The following is a 21,655-nucleotide window of genomic DNA, read 5'->3' on the forward strand; positions in this document are numbered from 1 at the left end:
GTGCTCATGGAGTAGACATGAGTGGGAAGGGCCAGAGGGAAGCTTCCAGAACTCATGCCATCTTAGGTAGGAAAGGCTGTTCTAAGCACATCAATACATGAAATCTCAAGAGACTGGCAGATTTAAGTGCACAGAAAAGTAAAAACTTCTGCAAACATCCTCACGAAATTCAAAGCAAGGAAAATGACAAAAAGGCGACTCCCCCTGAACACTTGGAGTTCCATGAATCCATAAGAAACAAGCCAGCTGGAGACAAGCGAATAGGGAACACAAACCATGTTGAACTTGACCAAGAATTAAAGTTAAGCCTGGATGGCACCCTCCTCAGATCCGCTGTCCATGTTTCTGCCCGTGGCTGCTGACGCTGACGAGGCCCGGAAGGGCCAGCAGTCCATGCCCCCTCTGTCCCCCAAGCCAGTGGCAGCGCTGACCCCCAGGACTGTTCATCCAGATGAAGGCGCTTCTCTGGGAAGGGCCTAAGACCAGCAATGAGAGGAGCGAGGTGGCGCCTGGGTGGTGATCAGCTTGTGTCTACCTGGCCAAATGTCATTGCCTGCAGGGAGCCTTCCAGGCTGCAGACACCAGAGAAAGGTTGGAGCTGGGTCTGGTACCTGTGCCCTAACTGAATCCTCTCCTTGCTCTGCCACTCCCCATGACTGCTAGTACCCACTGGGCAGGGGACGCCCCAGGTGGGAAGGGCTCAGCCAGGGCCTGGTTCCAAGAAGCTGGGTAGGGTGGGGTGGGGGAGTCCTGGAGGACGTGCAGCCAATGGAAAGGAGGGAGCTGGGGCCCCTCAGCCAACCTTTGGGGGGATGCGCCCTCCCACCGCGGCTGGGCCACGGAGCCCCGCCCACCACCGTCTGGCCCCGCCCACCGCCCTGGCCAGGGGAGAGAGACAAGGGGAGGAGCCGGCTGGAAGCAGCCTCGGCAGGCAAGGGGGCGCCTCGCCCCTGTCCCGCCCCAGGACCGCCCCAGGCAAGCCAGAGCACTGAGGGTACTGAGCTGGGCCATAATTTATGCCCACCCGCCTATGCTTTATGGCTTTCTTAATTCGGCTCCTGCTACTATTAATGTAGTTAATGCTGAGATTATATCTATTTTCTGGCGTCAGGCGGTGATTTATTCAAGCCATTTTTCCGGTGGAGGCTCCCACGCTGTTAAATCAAGCGCCTTGCCAATTAAGTGCTGACTTGGGAAGTGGACGCAATCTTAGCAGACATCCAACCGCAAATTAAACCGCGCCTGACTCTGGGGAGTGGACGGGGCAGCGGGACCCTTGCTGACTTGCAGGAAAGTCAGGAAAGTGGTGGGTGCATCCTACCCACTGTGGTCCCTGGGCCAGTCCCTGGGCCTGTCCCTGAGCCACGGGTCTCTGGAACTGCAGCCCACACCCACACTCCAGGCCACAGGGTTCCAGGGAAACACCCTTAGACACCCGTGGTTCCTAAACCACGCCCAGCAAGCACCTGACACACAGGGCCCTGGCAGGTGCTGGGGATGGGGCAGGGGTGGCGGGGGGGAAGGGGGCCATGAGGAAGGTGGGAGCCTCCCCAGCAGGTGGGTGGGGCTGCACAGTGCTCAGCAGCTGGGAGGCCCCCCGGGGCCTGGACCCTGCAGGAGTCTCACCCACGGTCCCATCTCTGAGGGCCCACATAGCAACACAATAGAAAGGAGGTAGGGAGGCCAGGGTTGGGGGCAGCCAGGCTAAGGACTCCCACCCCCAACAGGCCCAGCTCTCCTGAACACTCCTGTCCCCTGTGGGGGCCTCAGTCCTCTGTCAGGCACTGTCCACATGCCAACTGCAGTGACCACCCAGGCCCAGCCCAGAGACCACCCAGGCCCAGCCCAGAGAACCTGCTGTCACCCTCCTCCCCAGTGGGGCCCTGGGACAAGGTAGGCAGATGTGCCACCCTTGTCCATCTGCCAGATACTCAGCCCAGCCTTGAGAGGTTAATCATGTTTTGGGGTGAGATCTGGCTGGAGGACTGATATATTCGAGGAGTTAAATAAGATACTGATGGCCGGGTGCAGTGGCTCACGCCTGTAATCCCAGCACTTTGGGAGGCCAAGGCAGGCGGATCACTTGAGGTCAGGAGTTTGAAACCAGCCTGGCCAACATGGTGAAACCCTGTCTCTACTAAAAATACAAAAATTAGCCATGAGTGGTGGTAGGTGCCTGTAATCCCAGCTACTCCGGAGGCTGATGTGGGAGAATTGCTTGAGCCCAGGAGGCAGAGCCTGCAGTGAGCTGAGATTGCACTCCAGCCTAGGCGACAAAGCAAGACTCCATCTCAAAATAAATAAATAAATATTGACTATGTAAATGATACTTTACGACCACCTCTAAAACCAAGGTAAAGTGGTATTTCAAACGGCGGCACCCAGGTAGCGCCGAGTGACAAGGACATTTTATTTCTTCCTGTCAGGGGTGGTTTTTCAGTTTCCAGGAATGTCCATGCTTGCCCCTCCCTCCAGGGAGCCCAGGCACCAACTGGCAGACACACACGTATCCACGGCTGGGCAGACGGGGCAGGAGGGCCCAGGCACAGGAGGCTCCGCCCTCCCCGGCCTGAGGGGAATTCCACGGATCCCACAGGAACCCCCGGGGGGCCCTTGAGCTCCCTCCCCGAAGGTCCTTGTGCAAACTGAAGGAAGGCTCCCTCCAGATTTGTCACCAGACACTCCCTGCAGCCTGTCCCTACGATGCCACTGCCGGCCCACACGGAACCGCGCTGTGGCCTGCGGTTCCGCCAAGGTGGCAGCAGCATCTCACCAGGGAGCTCCTGCATCCTGTCCCAAGGGCTTGCCCACAACATGGACAGGGACAGCCATTCACAGCCGGGCCTGGGCGAGGCTCACACTCGTATGACCCCACAGGAGACAGCCCGAAAGGGCAAAACAGCATCTTGAGCCCCACGGCTGGAGACGCAGTGTGCCACACCCGGCTCGGGGCACATGCCCCATCACCAGCTCCTCAGGCCAGCCCAGCCTGGAGCCATGCATTGGTCACAGTGGTACAGAGAGGACCCCCCTGTCCTGGACTCACGGGTCCCTCTGCCACCGTTGCCCAGCAGGCCATGCTCTCACAGCAGGGATGGGGTGGACTGAGCAGAGCTGCCCTCCGGGGCAGGGGAGGAAGAGGCCGTGCAGGGCTGTGGGGCCGGGTGCAGGGTGGGCCCTAGAGAAGGAGCAGAACAGGGCATGACTCCCTCAGTCCTGCAGGCACAGGACACCCTCGGCCCTGGGCCTGGCTTGGACCACTGACAGCACCTGCTCCTTTTGGCCTCCCTCTTTGCTAGGAAGCCCTCAGCCACCGTGTTTCTGGCAGCCCACCCCACAGGCACGTTGCCTCCACCTGGTGCACCAGGTGCAGCACCTAAGCGTGGCTCGTATCCCTGGGGAGGAGGGCAGAGAAGGAGTGAAAGCAGAAAGAGGGCACACTACAGAGAGCTGGACACATGCGTGCAGACAGGGAATGGAGAGGAGAAACAAGAAGGAAAAGACAGACGTTGCATGGGACCAAAGGGTGGAGGCCTAAGAGGCACAGAGATGCAGGGACCAGCCGGCCCAGGTCGGGCGGCAAAGCCTCGGGGGGAGGAGTGCGCTGGCCTTGGAGGCCTCCAGGCGCCCCCTCCTCACTGGCCACCCACTGAAAACACCACAGTCAGGGGATACACACCACAGACTGGCCCAGTGGGGGGGATCCGGTGGCGGCCACCTCCCTCCTCCCACCAGGGCCTCAGCATCAGGCCACTCCCAGGGCCCTGGCCCGCCTTATATCCCCCACCATCTGGACCCTCAGTCCAGGACACACTGGCCCTGACCCTCTGCAGCACTGACCACAGGGCCATCCTGAGCTCCCTGCCAAGAGCTGCCCACCTGTAGCGTCAGGAACGGAGCCAGCAAACAGACCTGGACCCAGAGCCACTGCCGGCTTGATGCTCAGCTCCCAAGGGACTGATGCCAGAGGGGCCTGGGGAGGGCCTCACCTCGCACCCACACCTGTGTGGGCACCTGACCACATGCACGTCCTGCTGATCAGAACAGCAAAGGAAGAAGGCACCCTGGCCCAGGGGCTCCCTCCTCAGGGTCCTGTGTCCTGGCCCAGGGGCTCCCTCCTCAGGGTCCTGTGTCCTGGCCCAGATCTGCCCTGCCTGCCAGCAAGGGCTGGGGTCTAAGATCTCCACGAAAAAGTCCCTCTCCCTTTGTCCGGAAAAAGTCCCAGAGGATCAGAGGTGTCCCTCAGGGACATCCCAGCCTCGGTGTGGATGCGGGCTAGCTCAGGCCCTGGCAAGACTAGCTCTCCTCCCTCTTCCCTACCCCAAACCACCAAGGCCGAGGCTGCAGGAGGGGTCTGGCCCTCGGCCACACCTGGAGAAGGTGGAAGGTATGCAGGCTCGGGGGGATGCCAGCTCAGCACTGCTGCCATGGGCACTGCCAAGGACTCCACTCACAAAGCCGAAAGGCCTGCCTGCCTCAAACAAACAGAGAAATAAATAAATAACCACAGCACACTTTGAAACAACTTCCAAATTAAGAGTTGCATCCATGCTGTCAAGCCCCTGCTAGCAGCTTCTGTGGCACCTTCCGTGCAAAACCGTATCTCAGCCCATTTATTAGAATGATGAAGGCAAAAGGGATCTAAAAATTGCACTCCTTCCTTAATGAGCAGCCGAAGGGATCGGTAAGCATAATTTCAGAGGCCAGTAATATTTTATATAATCGCCGAGTGGTTTAAATTGAAAACCCCCAACTGAATCAATATTTACTGCATTGAAACGAAATGAATAGTAATAAGTCACTAAGCTCCCTGTCCTGTTTCATAAAATAAAAAATTATAAAAATGAGCACAGGCACAGGGAGGCCATCACATTAACTTTTACAGCACTTGGGGAGCCGTAACCGCCTGTTCCCATAAAATAAAACTCTAAAAAACCTGCCGGAGTCCTGCCTCAGCAGCACGTGGGGAAGCCTGGGGAGTGGGAGGGGAAGGGGAGCGCTGAGGGCCATCCCCACAGGCCTCCCCAGGGCCAGGATGGGCCCCAAGACCCCACAGGCTGACCACGCCTGGTGCCCACCCACACCCCACACAGAGGCCCAGAGCGCCCTGGACCCAGCTTCAACAGAGACTTCCTGCCACCCTCAGGCCGAACTTCCTGCTTTGATTTCTTTACCAGTTTTCTTAAATCACAGAGTATCTCAGAGAGCGTGAATGAGAAGCTCAGGCAACGGGACCGGTGGCAGCCCGCCAGCCCTCCCTCTGAGCAGGCCCCAGGCTCTGGGTGGGAAAAGCACAAATGCCTGCCAGCGTGGAGAATGGGGCTCTGGCAGATGACCCCCGAGGGGTGAGCGCAGGACCGCACCCCACAGTGCAGGAGCCTGTGGCCACCCCTGCGAACAGGCCCACACAAGGCCCGGGAAGGTCAGGTCTTCAGAGCACAGCAGCGCCGGCAGAACCCAGAGCGAGGGCCAGCCGGGAAGGAAGGGCCAGCCGGGACAGGAGGGAAGCGGCAGGTCGGGGGAGGGGGGTGCTGTGGGCAGACACACGAGGGGATGGGAGCACAGGAACACGGCCCCCAGAGGGCCAGGAGCCCCCACACTCACCCTGAGACCCTGGGCAGGAACAAAGGCCTCGTTCCACCACGTAAGGCTGGCTCAGCAAGGTGGGGAAGGGGGCCTCCTGCAGTCAAGAACGAGGAGCCAGAACACCGGCCACCAACGGGCAAACGGCCTGAGCAGACCTTTCACACAGAAGACCACCAGTGGCCTTACGTTAGCCCGAGCAGGTACTCAACATCGCTGGACACCAGGGAAACGCAAATGAAAACCACAGTGAGAGGCCACACACGTGAGAATGCAGATTAGAAAGCCGGTAACACCACATCTGAGGGGAACAGAAAGGGTCGCGGCACGCTGGAAAGCAGTTTGCTGATGTCACATCAAGTCAGCAGATGTCTTACGTCCCAGCGATCCCACGCGCGACAGTCATGGAAACACAGGTGCACAGAAAGAGCTACACAAGGACTCAGCAGGCTCTACTCACAGTCACCCCAAACTGCAAGTGACTCAAGTAAAATTAATGAAGTGCGGAACAAGAAAGGAAGGCTCCCTGGCAAGGATGGGAAATGCACTGTGAAGCCAGCAATGACATGAGCCTGAATCAGATGCCAAGTGAGTGAGCCAAGCTGGAAGCAATGCGAGAACATCTGACTCCATTGACAGAAGCTCCAGAGCAGGCAGCTAATCCACAGTGAGACTTAGAGCCACAGGATGCTCCAGAGCAGGCAGCTAATCCACAGTGACAGACTCAGAGCCACAGGATGCTCCAGAACAGGCAGCTAATCCACAGTGAGAGACTCAGAGCCGGGGCTGCCTCTGGGGATGGAGGCCTCTACCGGGAAGAGGACAGAGAAGGGCAATGGCAACGTTCTTTATCTCGACAAGGTATGCGTTGCACAGGTGCATGCGTTTTGGGGTTTCTGTTGTTGTTTTTGAGACAGAGTCTCACTTTTTCGCCCAGGCTGGAGTGCAGTGTCAGTCAGGGCTCACTGTAACCTCAACCTCCTGGGCTCAAGCGATCCTCCTGACTCAGCCTCCTGAGTAGCTGGGGTACAGGTGCATGCCACCATGCCTGGCTAGTTTTTCTTTTCTTTCTTTTTTTTTTTTTTTAACTGTAGAGACAGACGTCTCACTATGTTGCCCGAGCTGGTCTTGAACTCACAGGCTCAGCTATCCTCCTGTCTCAGCCTCCCAACGTGCTGTGATTACAGGTGCAAGCCACCGCGCCTGGTGATTCATTTGTTAGAACTCACAGACTGTTAGATTTATGCCTCCCACTATACGTAAATTCTACCTAGAAAAGAACTATGAACACATGTGGACCTCTAGTTAGTAGCCCTGCTTTGCTCCGTGGTATCTGTGAATAGTACTGGAACTTGTGTGCTAGGCCTGAGCAAATGAGCAGACAGACTGAGGGTGATGGGGCAGGTGTCTCGTGGCTGAAGAAGAGTCAGGAACACGGAATGAGGGAAGGCTGAGTGAACCAGCAGAGATGGAGTGGAACTTGTGCTGTCAGGGTGCGGGTGTGCATGGGAGTGGGAGCAGACACTCAACGCCCTTGTTCTGACTCAAGAGGGCAGCAGCGTGTGCCCCCAGGCCAAGACCTTAGCACCACTGACACCTGTGGCTACATGTTTCTTGGCCATGGAGGGCCGAGAGCCACTGCCCCCCAAGGAGCCGGGGTTCTGCAGAGAAACAGCTGACTCCACGGTGAGCCTGGAGCACCTGCCGTGCAGAACGTGACGACGTGCCCAGGAATGAGAGGACACATCAAAGGGACGCAGGCCAGCCTCAAGCGGCTTCCACCAGCCAAGGCTGGGACCAACTGAGAACCAGAATAACAGAGCAGATTACAGCCTATCAAGTGGGGTAAGACTCCTGGGTCCACACCGTTAAAGCAAATCAACAACGACGCAGGGCAAAGGCGACAGGGAAAGCCACCGCTCACAGCATGGAAGGAGGGGTGGGAAAGTTATCCCAACATCTAGAATGAGTGGACAGAAGTCCGGTAAGAAACAGGATGCTCCCTCAGTCCTCACGCTTTTCCCCAACAATTGCCCAAAGTAACCTGCTCCGCAGAGAAACTGCCGGATGGCCTAAACCCAGCGGTCAGGCCAACACTGCTGCACCAGGCAGCCTGAGGCCACACCAGTGCTGCCATGGCTTTCCCGCCAAAATTGCGAATCTGCATCTCGTCACAAAAAGACATCAGATAAGCCCAGTGGAAGGACAGTGCACAAAATAGCTGGCCTCTCTCGTCCAGACTCCCAGCCCTTCCTGCACTGGAGAACTGCGCATGGTCACAGAGATACCCCAAAGCACCAGGCTCCGGGGGCACCAGGGCTCCGCTTCTGTGCAAAAGCTCGTCTATAAAGGGAGAGAAAGCAATACTGCAAATGTGATGAAATATCATATAAACAACTGGTGAGTTTCAGTAAGGAAGTCCTGGGTGGTATTTTTGCAACTTCTGTAAAAGTATATCAAAACAAAAAGTTATCCCAAAAAATTAAATGCAAGAAGCTAGTTAGGAGAGGAAAGAGGAGAGAGCCCAGGAGCCACAAAACTATTCTCCTCCCTCCCAGGGGTTCCCAGAACAGCCAGGACAGGGAGACTCGGCACCCAGGCCTGCCCCAAGGCTTCTGCATCCACCTGTCCATCAAGCAGCACCGCCTTCCCAATCCCCCCCAACCCCGCCACCAGTCACGGCCACCTCATCCCTGCAGCTGGGTGGGCAGCAGCAGGAAGCTGCCCCCGAAGGTGCAGCCATAAAGCCAGGGGGGCAGCCTGGGGTCCACATGGGCCATGAGCCACAGAGCAGTACCACCTCCGACAGGCAACAGCCCAGGACCAGCACCGCCTGCCCCTGCCCCATCCTGGCAGCTGTGGTCTTTTGGTGCTGACTGCAGCCACTGGTAGGCCAAGGTCTCAGTGGAGTCCTGGAGTAGGCAGAGCACAGACGCGATGCTGCGGTCAGGAGGGCCCTGGGCAGCCAGGGGCCAGGGCAAGCCTGAACACAGATGTCACACCTACCGGCCAGCAGCCCCACAGCAGGAGCTGAACCAGGGCCGTCGCTACATGGCTGTCTGGTACGGCCAAGTCCAGGTCCCCTCAATGGTCTCCGGGTCTCACGTGTGTTATCGGGGCCGCCAGCAGCTCGAGGCCTGGCCAGGTCTCTGCACTCGAACACGCTGTGCCTCCCACAGGGCTTTCTGGGGCTCCCCGGTGCTGTGCCAGCTGCTTCCTTCCCCAAGAGAGTCCCCTCTCTGCCTGGCAGGCACCACAGCACGAAGAGGCCCCAAAAAGCCTGTCCCTAAGTCCCCACGGGGCCATAGCTTCCATGCAGGCAGGGCCAGACAGAGATCAGGCCCTCAACACACACCGGGTGAGCGAATGCAAGTGAAGGAGCCAAGGAGAACGGCAGGAACTGCCTGGGCCACGCACCGGGGCCTGGGGCAGGGGCTGTGTCACGCAGCCTGCTACAGCCACCTGCCTGGGGGACCCTGGAAAGAAGGTCAAGAAGCCAGACCTCAGCCTGAGTGGCAGCACCCACAAAACCCCATAGACTCAAGGCTCCTACTCAGTTAAAAATCACAACCCAAAGCACCACCCCTCTATGTGAAGCCCTGTCAGGCCGGGTTCTCCCAGAACCTGCAGGGCTGAGCCTTCCTGCCCTTCTGGCTCGGGGGGAATCAGGAGATCCCGGTACTTAGGGTCACTTGCACCCAGACCCCCTGACCTGAGTCCACAGCCTCTGAGTGTGGCCCGCTCACCGGTCATCTTGCCTGGCCAGCCTGCTGTCCTGCCACGGAGGCGAGGAAGGGCCGTGGAGGCTGTGGTGGCTCCAGGACGCCCCCAGAGCTGTGCTAGGACATACAAGGTAGGCAGCAGTGCTCCCAACCAGCCTCCTGCCCCATGCAGCCCTGTCCTCCCCGGCTGAAGGGGGTCACCCCGTGTTCTGCCCACTCACCACCTTGGGCCTACTGGCCCCCACACTGCTGTGTGGACCAAGCAGCCCAAGGGGGATGGGAACCGGGGGCAGAGGGGTACAGGGTGGGGCAGAGGGGTACAGGGCGGGGCAGAGGGGCACAGGGCGGGGCAGGGGGGCACAGGGCGGGGCGGAGGGGCACAGGGCGGGGCGGAGGGGCACAGGGCGGGGCGGAGGGGCACAGGGCGGGGCAGGGGGGCACAGGGCGGGGCGGAGGGGCACAGGGCGGGGCGGAGGGGCACAGGGCGGGGCGGAGGGGCACAGGGCGGGGCGGAGGGGCACAGGGCGGGGCGGAGGGGCACAGGGCGGGGCAGAGGGGCACAGGATGGGGCAGAGGGGTACAGGGCGGGGAAGGGGGCACAGGGCGGGCAGGGGCAGAGGCAGAGCCATGGCTCAAACGCAAGCCACCGACGTGAGCCTCCCCCAAGAAGCGGCGGAGAGCTGCCGAAACCACGCAAGCCGCATTTCCGGGCCCTTTGCTGGCCAGGACCACTGCCAAGCCCAAGATTGCAAACACTGAAGGACTCAGCAGAGGCTCCTGGCTGTGAGGGAAGCCTGGGAGCAGAGGGAAGCGCCCAGGAACAGAGGGAAGCGCCTGGGAGCAGAGGCTCGCTCCTGGCCGTCAGGGAAGCCCAGGAGGAAGAGAACCGCATGTCCTGGGTTCTCTGGACAGAGGGATGAGGGGGCCTGGAGGTTGAGGATGCCATGCAGGGCATCAACACCCAGGGCCAGAGCATGGTGGGAGCCGGGAAGGCAGTGGCAAGGGCTCCCAGCCCCTCCCGCCCAGCAGCCAGGCCCCAGGGCTCCCCGCCCCCTCTGTGCTCTGGCCCTGGGTCTTGCCCCTCTGTCCTGAGTGGGCACCTAGCCCTGCGCCCAGCCGGTGTTCAGTGCAAACACAGTGGGTGCATCTCTCCTCCCACGAAACCAACACTTGCTTTTAACAAAATCAGTCGAAACTCAGCAACTCCATTAACCAAAACCAGAAGGGACAATGCCATCATTCTTCAGCATTTTCACAGCATTCAGGGCCGCCCTTGAATGCCCTCTCCAGCATTCAGGGCCTCTCCAGGCTCTTTGCGTGAGCTGCTCACAGTAGAGCCAGCACCGGGCAGCAAGGATACAGACAGGATACCTCCACCCTCCACGGAGGCCCTGGGGACCGGGCCAAGCTAGACACGGGCAGACACAGGGCTTCAGCACTCTTGGCAAAGGCCCAAGCTCCCCAGGCTCCATGTCAGAGGGGAGGTAGCAGGGAGGCAGTAAACACCCTGGAAACGTGCCCTGGAGCCACACCGGCCCTCACAGCCCAGGAGGCCCACAGCAGTGCCGCCTCTCAGCTGGCCTGCTCCTCACCCGGGGCTGGCCCTGCCCTGATAACCCCTGGCCCACCAGAGCAGCGGCCGGGCTGCAAATCCCACCTTCGACACCACCCCCCAGCCCCTATCCTCTCTGCAGACACTCCAAACCCTTCGTGGTATGGCCATGCTGGCCTCTCAACCCCCTACAGGCCCCTGCCCTCAAAGGGGCCTTCTCTGAGCCCCCCACAGATCCATCCTGGGTGGGCCTCAGCACATCCGGCAGCAGCCACCCACAGAACTATCTGCTTCTGTTGTCTGCTTGCTTCCTGACCGCTCCCCACAGAAGGACAGCACAGTGGGCAGAGCCTGCCTGCTCAAACTCTGGAGCTGCCTGCTGCCCAGGTATCTGTGGGTGGGGGGAGCCCCACCCATCCAGTGCCGGGCACTCAACAACTGATGCTACACACTGACACCCCTTTGGTGTCTAGGACCTCCCCATGCCAGCCTGTAACAGGGTCCCGGGCCTGGGGCTGGCTGAGCAGAGCATCTGCACACTGCCAGGATGGGGCAGGCAGGGCATCTCTGGCTCTCACCAGATGCAGAGCAAGCCCTGGAGTCTTAAGTCCATTTTCTGCTGCTATAACAGAATACCACAGCCTGCGTCATTTATACAGAAAACAAGTGTCTTTGGCCCACGGTTCTGGAGGCTGAGAGATCCAAGAGCATGGTGCCGGCACCTGGTGAGGGTTTTCTTATGGCAGAAGGCAAGCAGGTGCCTGAGATTGAGAGGCAATCATGCCACACCCTGCCTTTCTGATCAGGGGCCCCTCCCACCACACAGCACTGACCCATCCACAGGGGTGGAAGCCTCACAGCCAATCACCTCTCACAGACCCCACCTCCCCACACCGTCACGTCACAATGTCTATTTTTTTTTTTTTTTTTGAGACTATCTCACTCTGTTGCCCAGGCTGGAGTGCAGTGGCGCCATCTTCGCTCACTGCAACCTCTGCCTCTGGGTTCAAGCGGTTCTCCAGCCTCAGCCTCCCAAGTAACAGATTACAAGTGCCTGCCACCATGCCCGACCTTTTTTTTTTTTTTTTTTTAAGTAGAGACGGGGTTTCACCATGTTGGCCAGGCTGGTCTTGTACTCCTGACCTCAAGTGATCCGCCTATCTCGGCCTCCCAAAGTTCTGGGATTACAGGGGTGAGCCACTGCACCCGGCCATGTCTGTTAGATGTCAACATAAGTTTTGGAGGAGACATTCAACACCAGGGCACCCAGAGTTGGGCCATGATGGAGTGCTGGGGTTTTTCATTTTTGTTTTTGAGACAGGGTCTTGCTCTGTCGCCCAGACTGGAGTACAGTGGCATGATCATGGCTCACTGCAGCCTCAACCTCCTAGGTTCAAGTGATCCTACTGCCTCCTCAGCCTCCCAAGTAGTTGAACCCACAGGCACAAGCCATCACACCCAGCTAATTTTAGTACTTTTTGTAGACATGGGGTCTCACCATGTTGCCTGAGCTGGTCTTGAACTCCAGAGCTCAAGCGGTCCACCTGCCTCGGCCTCCCAAAGTGCTGGGATTATGAGTGTGAGCCACCACGCCTGGCCACAGGGCGCTGGTTTTACATAAGGATTCATCCCAAGTTCCTCTGATCACGGGTGTGAGCCATGATGCCTGGCCACGGGGCACTGGTTTTACATAAAGATTCATCCCAAGTTCCTCTGATCACGGGTGTGAGCCATCATGCCTGGCCACAGGGCGCTGGTTTTACATAAGGATTCATCCCAAGTTCCTCTGATCACAGGTGTGAGCCATCATGCCCGGCCCCGGGGCGCGGGTGTTACGTTAGGATTCATCCCAGGTCCTCTGACTGACACACCCTTTGAGGCACATCAGAAGATGGCGAGAACCCTGCTGTGGGCTGAATGTTTGTGTCCCTCGAAACCCGATGCTGAAGCCCTGACCCCAGCGGGATGGCGTGAGGACGCAGGGCCTTCAGAGGTGATGAGGTGAAATGGTCCTGAGGTGGGGCCCTCATGATGGGACAAGCATCCTCATAAGAGACCCCAGAGTGCACACGCACTCACCACGCTCTCCCTGCCTCTCTCTGGGCCATGCAAAGATGCGTGGGAAGACAGCTGTCTGTAAACCCGGAAGAAGGCCATTGCCAGACACCAAGTCTGCCCAGCAACCTGGTCTCAAACGTACGGCCCAGGACTGTGAGAAGTCAGCGTCTGATGCTGAAGCCCCAGTCTGTGCTACTGTGTGACACGGCCCCAGCCGACGAAGACAGTGCCCAAACCAGAAGACGGGCAGGAGGTGGGGCAGGGCGGCTGGCGTCCCAGGAGGCTGTGCAGGCACACCTGCTCATTAAGGAGACACGCGTGGGGAGCGCAGCATCGCGGTGAGGACCCCTCCCGTCCCCAGGCTGAATTCCTCTTTAATGAGATGCCACTTTGGAGAAGCGTTTCAGAGCCCTTCAAAATCCTGGCCTAACCCTCGTCAAAACTGCACAGATTACTTAAGATTTACCGCACAGACACAAACTAAAATAAAATAAAATAAGGCAGCCCAGCGAGAGGTGGCCTCGTGACAGGACCATTTGTAGTCAGATGGAAAAGGCTCCGATTCATCTGCTTAAGCGCAGCAGCTTCTGTTTATTTCGCACTTTCATGTCAAATGAATTTGGAAAGAGAAAAAAAGTGACAAGCAGTTAGGGATATAAGTCACATTTCAGCTTCAGTTCAGATTAATGAACTTGCTGGAGCTGGTGAGGGCACCGGCAAATCCACAAATCTCAGAACAACAAAAAAATTAAATCCCCTCAGCAGAGCCTCAGCCTTCAGGGTGACTCCTCCAAAACCCTTCACTGACCTTCTGCCTCGCACCCCTGCATTCCAGGCCCTCTGGGACAGGCTTCACTTCAAGGCAGCTGTCCTGGGGCCCAGGGGAGGGCTGGCCAAGGCCGGCTCTCAGGGACCACTGTGGCATGGCCGAGGCATGTGTAAGGCAGCAGTACAGTAAGCTCCCAGCGTCCCCAAGCCAGAGCAACAGCCCCATCCTGTGTATTTGGCAGATGCGACGGGCACCACGCTCAGCAGAACAACCCAGTCCCATGCCTCAGCTTCTGGGGAGAGGTGGCACATGGCCAGCACACCGCCAGCATGCCCCCATCAGCTGTTGCCCCGCCCCAAGCAGCCACATGGCCGGGCATCTGCAGGCCAGGGCAACGCGGCCTCTGATGGGAGCACAGGTGGCACCGTGGATGCCACCCATTGAGGCAGGAGTCCCGTTCTGCCCGTGGCATACAGGCACTGCTCCTTTTCTCCTCCCACCCTCTGCCCCACCCCGGTCTCCACACATGATGTCTGGCGCATGCCTCAATGGTGTGCCCATCCTCAGAGACCCTGGCTGGCAGCACACAGAAGCCCCAGAAGCTACTGCCCAGCAGCCTCTGCCTTCCATCTGACAATGACAAGCACTGGCCGGCCACAAACCTGAGGCCACTTGGTCAGCACCCAGCCATCTCCCGACCACCTCCTCCAGCACCCAGCCATCTCCCGACCACCTCCTCCAGCACCCAGCCATCTCCCGACCACCTCCTCCAGCACCCAGCCATCTCCCCACCACCTCCTCCAGCACCCAGCCATCTCCCGACCACCTCCTCCAGCACCCAGCCATCTCCCCACCACCTCCTCCAGCACCCAGCCATCTCCCCACCACCTCCTCCAGCACCCAACCATCTCCCGACAACCTCCTCCAGCACCCAGCCATCCCCCGACAACCTCCTCCAGCACCCAGCCATCCCCCGACAACCTCCTCCAGCACCCAGCCGGCTCCCCACCACCTCCTCCAGCACCCAGCCATCTCCCGACCACCACCACCTCCAGCACCCAGCCATCCCCCGACCACCTCCTCCAGCACCCAGCCGGCTCCCCACCACCTCCTCCAGCACCCAGCTGGCTCCCCACCACCTCCTCCAGCACCCAGCCATCTCCCGACAACCTCCTCCAGCACCCAGCCATCCCCCGACAACCTCCTCCAGCACCCAGCCGGCTCCCCACCACCTCCTCCAGCACCCAGCCATCTCCCGACCACCACCACCTCCAGCACCCAGCCATCCCCCGACCACCTCCTCCAGCACCCAGCCGGCTCCCCACCACCTCCTCCAGCACCCAGCCATCTCCCAACCACCACCACCTCCAGCACCCAGCCATCCCCCGACCACCTCCTCCAGCACCCAGCCATCTCCCGACCACCTCCTCCAGCACCCAGCTGGCTCCCGACCACCTCCTCCGGCACCCAGCCATCCCCCGACCACCTCCCCCAGCACCCAGCCATCCCCCGACCACCTCCCCCAGCACCCAGCCATCTCCTGACCACCTCCTCCAGCACCCAGCCATCTCCCGACCACCTCCTCCAGCACCCAGCCGGCTCCACCACCACCTCCTCCAGCACCCAGCCGGCTCCCCACCACCTCCTCCAGCACCCAGCCATCCCCCGACCACCTCCCCCAGCACCCAGCCATCTCCCGACAACCTCCTCCAGCACCCAGCCGGCTCCACCACCACCTCCTCCAGCACCCAACTGTCTCCACCACCATCCCCTCCAGCACCCAGCCGTCTCCCCACCGCCTCCTCCATGTTCAGGTCCAGAGAAAGCCGCTGACAGGGAGGAGAGGCCCCAGCCCCTATTACAAACCCAGCCATCAAGGGGCCCTGACGCTGTCCTCCAGCCTTCCACATGGGCCCAACATGACCACCAGGCCGACAGTAAGTTTCTACTTAAATTAGGAGGGGGAGAGAGAGGGCGCGTGTGCCAAATCACCCCCTGGGACAGGGCAGAGGCCTAGACTCAGGCCGGGCACTCACTTGCCTACCCTCCTTCCCTCGGGCTGCAGGGAAGGGGAGTTTCTAGAGCTTCCCAGAGGAGGGAACAGGCCTAATCACCCTGAGCCCTCCCCAGTGCCCAGGGCAGAGCTAGGGCCAATAGCTCAGGGCCTGGGGCTCTCCAACCGAAAGCTGAGAGGAACTGCAGAGGGGTCCTGGGGGCTCATGGCCAGGAGAGGGGCCCCTTCTCGTGCCTCCTCAGGGCGGTGCAGTCCCCGCCATGAGCATCACAGCCAAGGGGAGGGGACGGGAAAAGAGGGCAGGGGAGGTCCCAGGGACAGGGACAGAGAGAGGACAAGGTGAGGGCTGTTGTCAGCAGCAGAGCTGTGCAAGCTTCACTGCGGCAGCCTGTGTTACTGTTTCTTGTCCCCACCTTGGGCAGGGCCCAGTCCCATTCCTCTCAAGACGGGTGGTAGAGGTCCTGCCCCCTCCTCCGTCTTTGGGGTTCCAGCTCAGGCCCTGTCCTGAACACCCCACCACAATCGAGCCTAGAGACCCTACCCATTTCGCATGGTACAAGCAGGCAGGGACGGGCTGTCAGGTTCACGCTGCACTGCGCTGCCCCCAACTACACCCTACCCAAGATGCTCAGCCACTCCCAGCACCTGGGACCTTCATGTGCATCCTGCGGCAGGGTCAGCCTGGCCTTCACACACAGACCCCCAGGGCCTTCCCTCAACACTCAGAGCCCCCTGGGCCTCGCTGTACTCCCCACTGCCGTCCCTTCGCAGAGCCTCTGCCAGCGGCTCCCTCTCCTCCCAGAGCAGTGCTGTTGGCCTCGTCCATCTCCCAGGAGCTGGCAGCTTCACAGAGAGCAGGCCCGGCTCCATGCTCGGAACTCGCGGGTCTGCTTCAACAACAGAGCAAGATGCTAAGGCTCTGAGGGGAAGAGGCCTAGATGACTTCCTCTCAGGGTGACCAGATCTCCAATCATAGTGAGGGGTCGGCAGGGGGCATCCCACACTGGCGCTGTCCCTCAGCCACTAGTCACCCTGCCTCCCTCCGCTCCCGCGTGTCCACCAGCCCCTGCCAACTCTGACCACCGTGGCTTCCAGGACTGCTGGGGCTTGCCCGCCAGCCCCTCCAGGGATGGGAGAGGGAGCTGGGGCCCAAGGAGAGCTCTGGTCTCAGGCTCCACCCAGCCAACTGGCAGGACAGCCTGCCTTCTTCCTCTCCATGGCAGCCCTTAGTCCATGGTGGCCTGGGCCTGCCCAGGGAGGGCTGAGGGTCCAGCCACATGCAGGCAGCCCTGGCTCTGATGCAGCACCAGAGATGGCGCATGGGCCAGGCTAGACCAGCCGCTGGCCCAGACGCCCTCTCTGCCTAAACAACCCCGAGCCCAGGCAGGCAAACAGGCAACAGCAGGCCAGGCAGCCATGCTGGGACGCAGGTGGCAGGTGACCCTGGGCGAGGCAGGCCCAGCCCACTGGTGGCCATTCTCCCAGGACTTCCTAAGAGTCGTGTCCCTCAGCTCAGCACCCTCCCCCCTCCACTCCCACACCCTATCCACAAGCCCAGGGTTCGCGTCCCGAAGGGTCCCAGACGCCTGGCAAGGAGTGGAACAGGACTGGGGTGAGGCGGTCAGGAAAGCAAGGAGGGCCCCTCACACACCCCCTCAGCCACATGTGCATCCTGGGGTGGACTCAGCCTGGCCTTCACACACAGAGAAGACAATGAGGCCTGGAGCCCATGGCCACCAACCACAGCCAGGGCCTCCAGGGGTGGGCTGAATTCAGGCTTCTGGTGCTGGGGCCCTTGATCCATCAAAGGCGATGCCTGCTCCACCTCCTGCCCACCGATGCCTGTGGTGCAGCCCCTACACCAGGCCACTCAGAGAGTCACGGCCGCTCCCTGCAGGGCAGCTGGCCAGGCTTCACTTTGGAAGGACAGGGAACTTGGAGGGAGCCTCTCAGCTGACCCGCTGCTCTCAGCCACACGGCGCCGACAGGAGGCCCTGGGCGCTGGGCCGGCTGCCACCTCCTCCTCCTCCCGGCCTCCTCAGCCCCAGGGCATGGGCACCTGTTTCTGTGCAACAACACCATCAGGGCCCTCCTGGGCAGGCCCAGCTACAGGACCCAGACCAGCCGGACCCAAACCAGAGGCCTTCTTGGCCTTCAGAATCCAGAAGGAGAGGCCCTGCTGGGTCCGCCCTGAGGAAAATCATCACTTGGCCCCCAAGCCGCACCCCTGGGAGAGGTGGACCCTCGACGTCGGGCTGACGACGACCACAGGACGGGAAGCAGGAGCGGAGAATCCATAAATCTGAACCTCATTCCCGATGATCCGGGGCTCTTATTAAGTAAATTAATTTAAGTTAATTTAGCTCGATCATGACTCCCGATCACAGTGATTTAGTGTGGGGGAAATTGCATTAGGAAAGGCCATGCTCACCAGATAGAAGAACGGAAGAAAATTAGATCCACTTAGCAATGTGAATTAATATGGAAATAGCAGGTGTAAATTTAACCTTATCGAGAGAATAAAAATTATCTTCATAAATTTGTAGAAATAGCCCCCGAGATGCTTATAAATCTATTTAAAACAAAAATATTACAAAAAGTGCAGTAAAATTAATTTAAAATATACTCCAGCTATTGCCTCCAGAAAACTCAGCAGCAGGGCCAAGCTGAGTGTGGCCTGGTGATACGGGAGGCAGCAGGACACCACCTGGTGGGCTCGCCAGCTGGCTGACCTGCCACAAGGCCCCAGAGCTGGGTAGGGCTGTCCATACTGGTGGGTGGATCCCCCGGGGTTAGCCTCAGGCCTGGAAACCTCTGGCTAGCAGCAGGGAACCGCCAGGCAGCTACGGTCCAGTGGGTGGCCGTGCCCTGGACCGTGGCTGCTCGCCCTGAGGCCCTGCCCACCATCTCTGGCCCACGCCACTCCCCCAGGAGCAGACTCCCGCGGGGAGGGTCAGAAGACAGAGGGAGGGGTCTCCCACTGCCTGCTTCCCATCTGCCTGCCAGGGCTATCACCCTCTCCCAACCTGGAGATGAGGCACCACCACCACAGCAAAGGAAGGGGCCAACCTCCTAGAGCCAGGCCTCCTGAGGCCCAGAGGCTGAGCAATCTTGACTGAGCAGGTGGCAAAGCCTCCCGGGGTAGCGGCCCCAGGAAGGCAAAAGCCGTTCCCTGCCGACAGAGCCGCCCTCCCAGCCTGCATCGAGGTCAGAGTGCGAGTGGGGGCCAGACCACGGACAGGCAGCCAGCAGCAGGGCAAGGAGTAGCTCACATCACCGCCTTGACAATCATACTTTGACAGCTTCCAGACAGACCACTGAAGGCCCAGCCTCTCCCACCAGAAGCTTCTCCCCGAGAGATGCTCAGACAGCACATGGCGTGGGCCCTGACCGTCTGGGCAGCAGAAGCTTTCATGGCACAGAGCCCTCACCAGCTAATACGCTTGCTGAGAACAGCAGAGCATGTGTGTGCATGTGTGTCCGTCCGTCTTCATGTGTGTGTGGTAAACACAAGCTGGCCTCCTATTTGGTGCAGAAATTGCTAAAGACACAGAAAAATCAGGCTGGTCCCCAGCCAACGAGCCCAACACCAAGCAGTTCTGGGATGCGCTCAGCTCCCCCTGGCCCTTGGATTCTACCCTGCAGCCCTCAGGGGCAGGGCCAGACAGCCCAGTTCCCAGGCCTGCAGGAGCCTGCGGGAAGCCTTCCTACCTGGATAGTGAGAGCCGCCGGGCCCGCCAGGAGGGCAGAGACAGGGGGAAGGGCGGGGCGCTGAGAGGCGAGGCCGGCGTCTTCTTGACAATGCGGTAGCGGGTCTTGATCACCTTGCTGGTGGGTGCAGTCCGCACGGCATGCAGGCTGGACGCTGTAGAGAAAACCCAGGGCACAGACATGGGTCAGGGAAGGCCGGCAACGGTAGGGTCAGAGAGGCCACCCACAGTGCCAGCTCTGCCCATGCCTCCGCCGGAGCTTGAAGACCCTCCATCGCCCCGTGGATAAAACCCTCAACCCATGTGGCACACACATCCCCAGGGCGCCTGGCAGCCGACACTTCAGGAGCTAGCCAGTGCAGCCTCTGAGAGGCGGGCACCAGCCCCGCACACCCTCCAGCCATCTGGAGAAACAAGGGAATGCCCACACCACAGGAAAACCAGGAGAAGCCAGGAGTCTGGCAGCTGGGGATGCCTTGGAGTCCCCTAGACAGTATCCGCAACAGGGGGACTCGAGGTGGCTGACTGACTTCCAGCAGAGCAGTGAGGAAGGCAGATGGGCCACCTCCGCCCAGGCCAGAGGGGCGGGGCTGGGAGGCTCCTGGCCTGTGCCCTGCACAGGGGAGGGGCGCTGGAGCACTCACCTCCTCAAGGGGCAACTCCTCACCGCTGTGCCCAGACAGACTTATGTACTTAGTCACTGTTTTCATAACATTTTGCAGGGTGATAGACACAACGGCTTTTTTCTTGCTGAATGTTTCATGCAATTAACAGGAATCTTTTGCCCGAGTTCCCTCCCACCCGATAGCTGGCAATTTACCCATAGCTTCGAGGGTTGCGTCTAATTGCCCAACTTGCATCATGTACAGCTCTGACTGCCCAGATCATTAAAGCTAACCCAGCAGTGGGCACAGGCCCGCCTTCCCAACAGCTCCCCTGGCAGCCCAAGGCTCAGGGGCTGCTGCAAGAGGCCCCCGCCCCCCTCCACCCCCTTCAGGGTCGCCCACAGGAGGACCTCACCCAGCCCAGCCCAGTGGACCTCACTTCCTTCCAGTCAGCGCCCAGCTTCCCCTGTGCCCGGGACCCCTGACTGCCCAGGACACACCCTCTTGGCCCCCACAGCCAAACAGCCCTCGAGGCACCCTGCTCCTTGGACAGGACCAGTAACTGTTACCATTTCCCAAATTCTTTTCCAGAGCCCTAAACGCAACGGACCTTGAGCAGCCAGGGCCCCTCCTTGAGGCCGAGCTTCTAGCCCATCTCTCCACAGACTCGCTCACTCTCCTGCCCACACTGCCCTGTCCAGATGTCGGCAAAGGGCCCCTCCCTCAGGCGTTCCCCCAGCACCATCCAAGCTGCAGCCTCTACTCAGGCACCTGTCAGCCTGCACGGGAGCAAGTCAGGAACACTTGGCCCCAACATGACATCAAAGCCTTCCCCAGAGCCCCCCAGAGTCCACACCAGAGAGTCTGCCGATTGTATTTTCAAGGTCTTACAAACAAGGAGAAACCAGCAAAAAAAGCAATAATAGCTTGTTTCAACTAAGCGCTGGAGAACGTAAGAAGTCCTTAAGTTATCAATAACCCCGAGGTGACCTCGCCACCTTCCAGCCCTGCTGCAGGCTCCTTGCTTCTGCCTGAGGAGAGCATGGGCTGCCCGGCTGCTCCTGCCCCACCTGGGCCAAGCTGGGGGCCAGCCTCGGCACCTGGGCAGTCAGGGCACCCACTGGAGCACTGCCAGCCATGGGGCCGGGGCTCAGGGCTGCCACCAGCCCACCCCCAACCCCAGAGTGCCCAAATGACCCACTTGCCAGCCTGCAGCCTGCTTCCCACCATGGCTTCCCACAAGCCTTCCAGGCCGCCCAATGCCTGCTGCTCTGGGACGCAGAGCCTGGGGCGATGCTGGCCCCTTGGAGCCACGGCATGACAAAGCTAGGGTGCAGTCCTGCTCAGAGGCCAGGTGGGGCCAAGCAAGGCAGGAGGGACACTGGGCCACACTCGGGACACTGGGCCACACTCGGGCCCCGGGGGTTCATGTTCCCCTCCCCATCAACCTCTTTCCCCAAATTCTAAGTACAGGAGCCCCCAGACCTGGCCCAGTTCCATTCCCGTCGCCAAACGCACAGCCTCCCTTTGGCTAAAATCACTTCTAACCTTGGGAACCAGAGCTTGCCCTCCCTCCCAGGTCCAGCACATGCCAAGTCCTCTAGGAATTCCCAGCCCCGACTGCACACAGGACTGGACTCTG

At 60.0% G+C, this 21,655-nt stretch overlaps 1 protein-coding gene across 5 annotated transcripts in view; it reads right to left on the bottom strand.

Annotated features, from left to right (window-relative positions):
• ZC3H3 (zinc finger CCCH-type containing 3) overlaps positions 1-21,655 on the bottom strand; it is a 114,196-nt gene that overhangs the window by 51,007 nt on the left and 41,534 nt on the right. For all 5 annotated transcript variants that reach the window (XM_063709575.1, XM_063709572.1, XM_063709574.1 and 2 more), the window contains one exon: positions 19,410-19,563. In XM_063709575.1, the coding sequence (XP_063565645.1) occupies positions 19,410-19,563 (154 nt within the window). The remainder of the gene's footprint in view (positions 1-19,409; positions 19,564-21,655) is intronic.

Source organism: Gorilla gorilla, chromosome 7 (assembly GCF_029281585.2).
Source record: "Gorilla gorilla gorilla isolate KB3781 chromosome 7, NHGRI_mGorGor1-v2.1_pri, whole genome shotgun sequence".
Taxonomy (NCBI): Eukaryota; Metazoa; Chordata; class Mammalia; order Primates; family Hominidae; genus Gorilla; species Gorilla gorilla.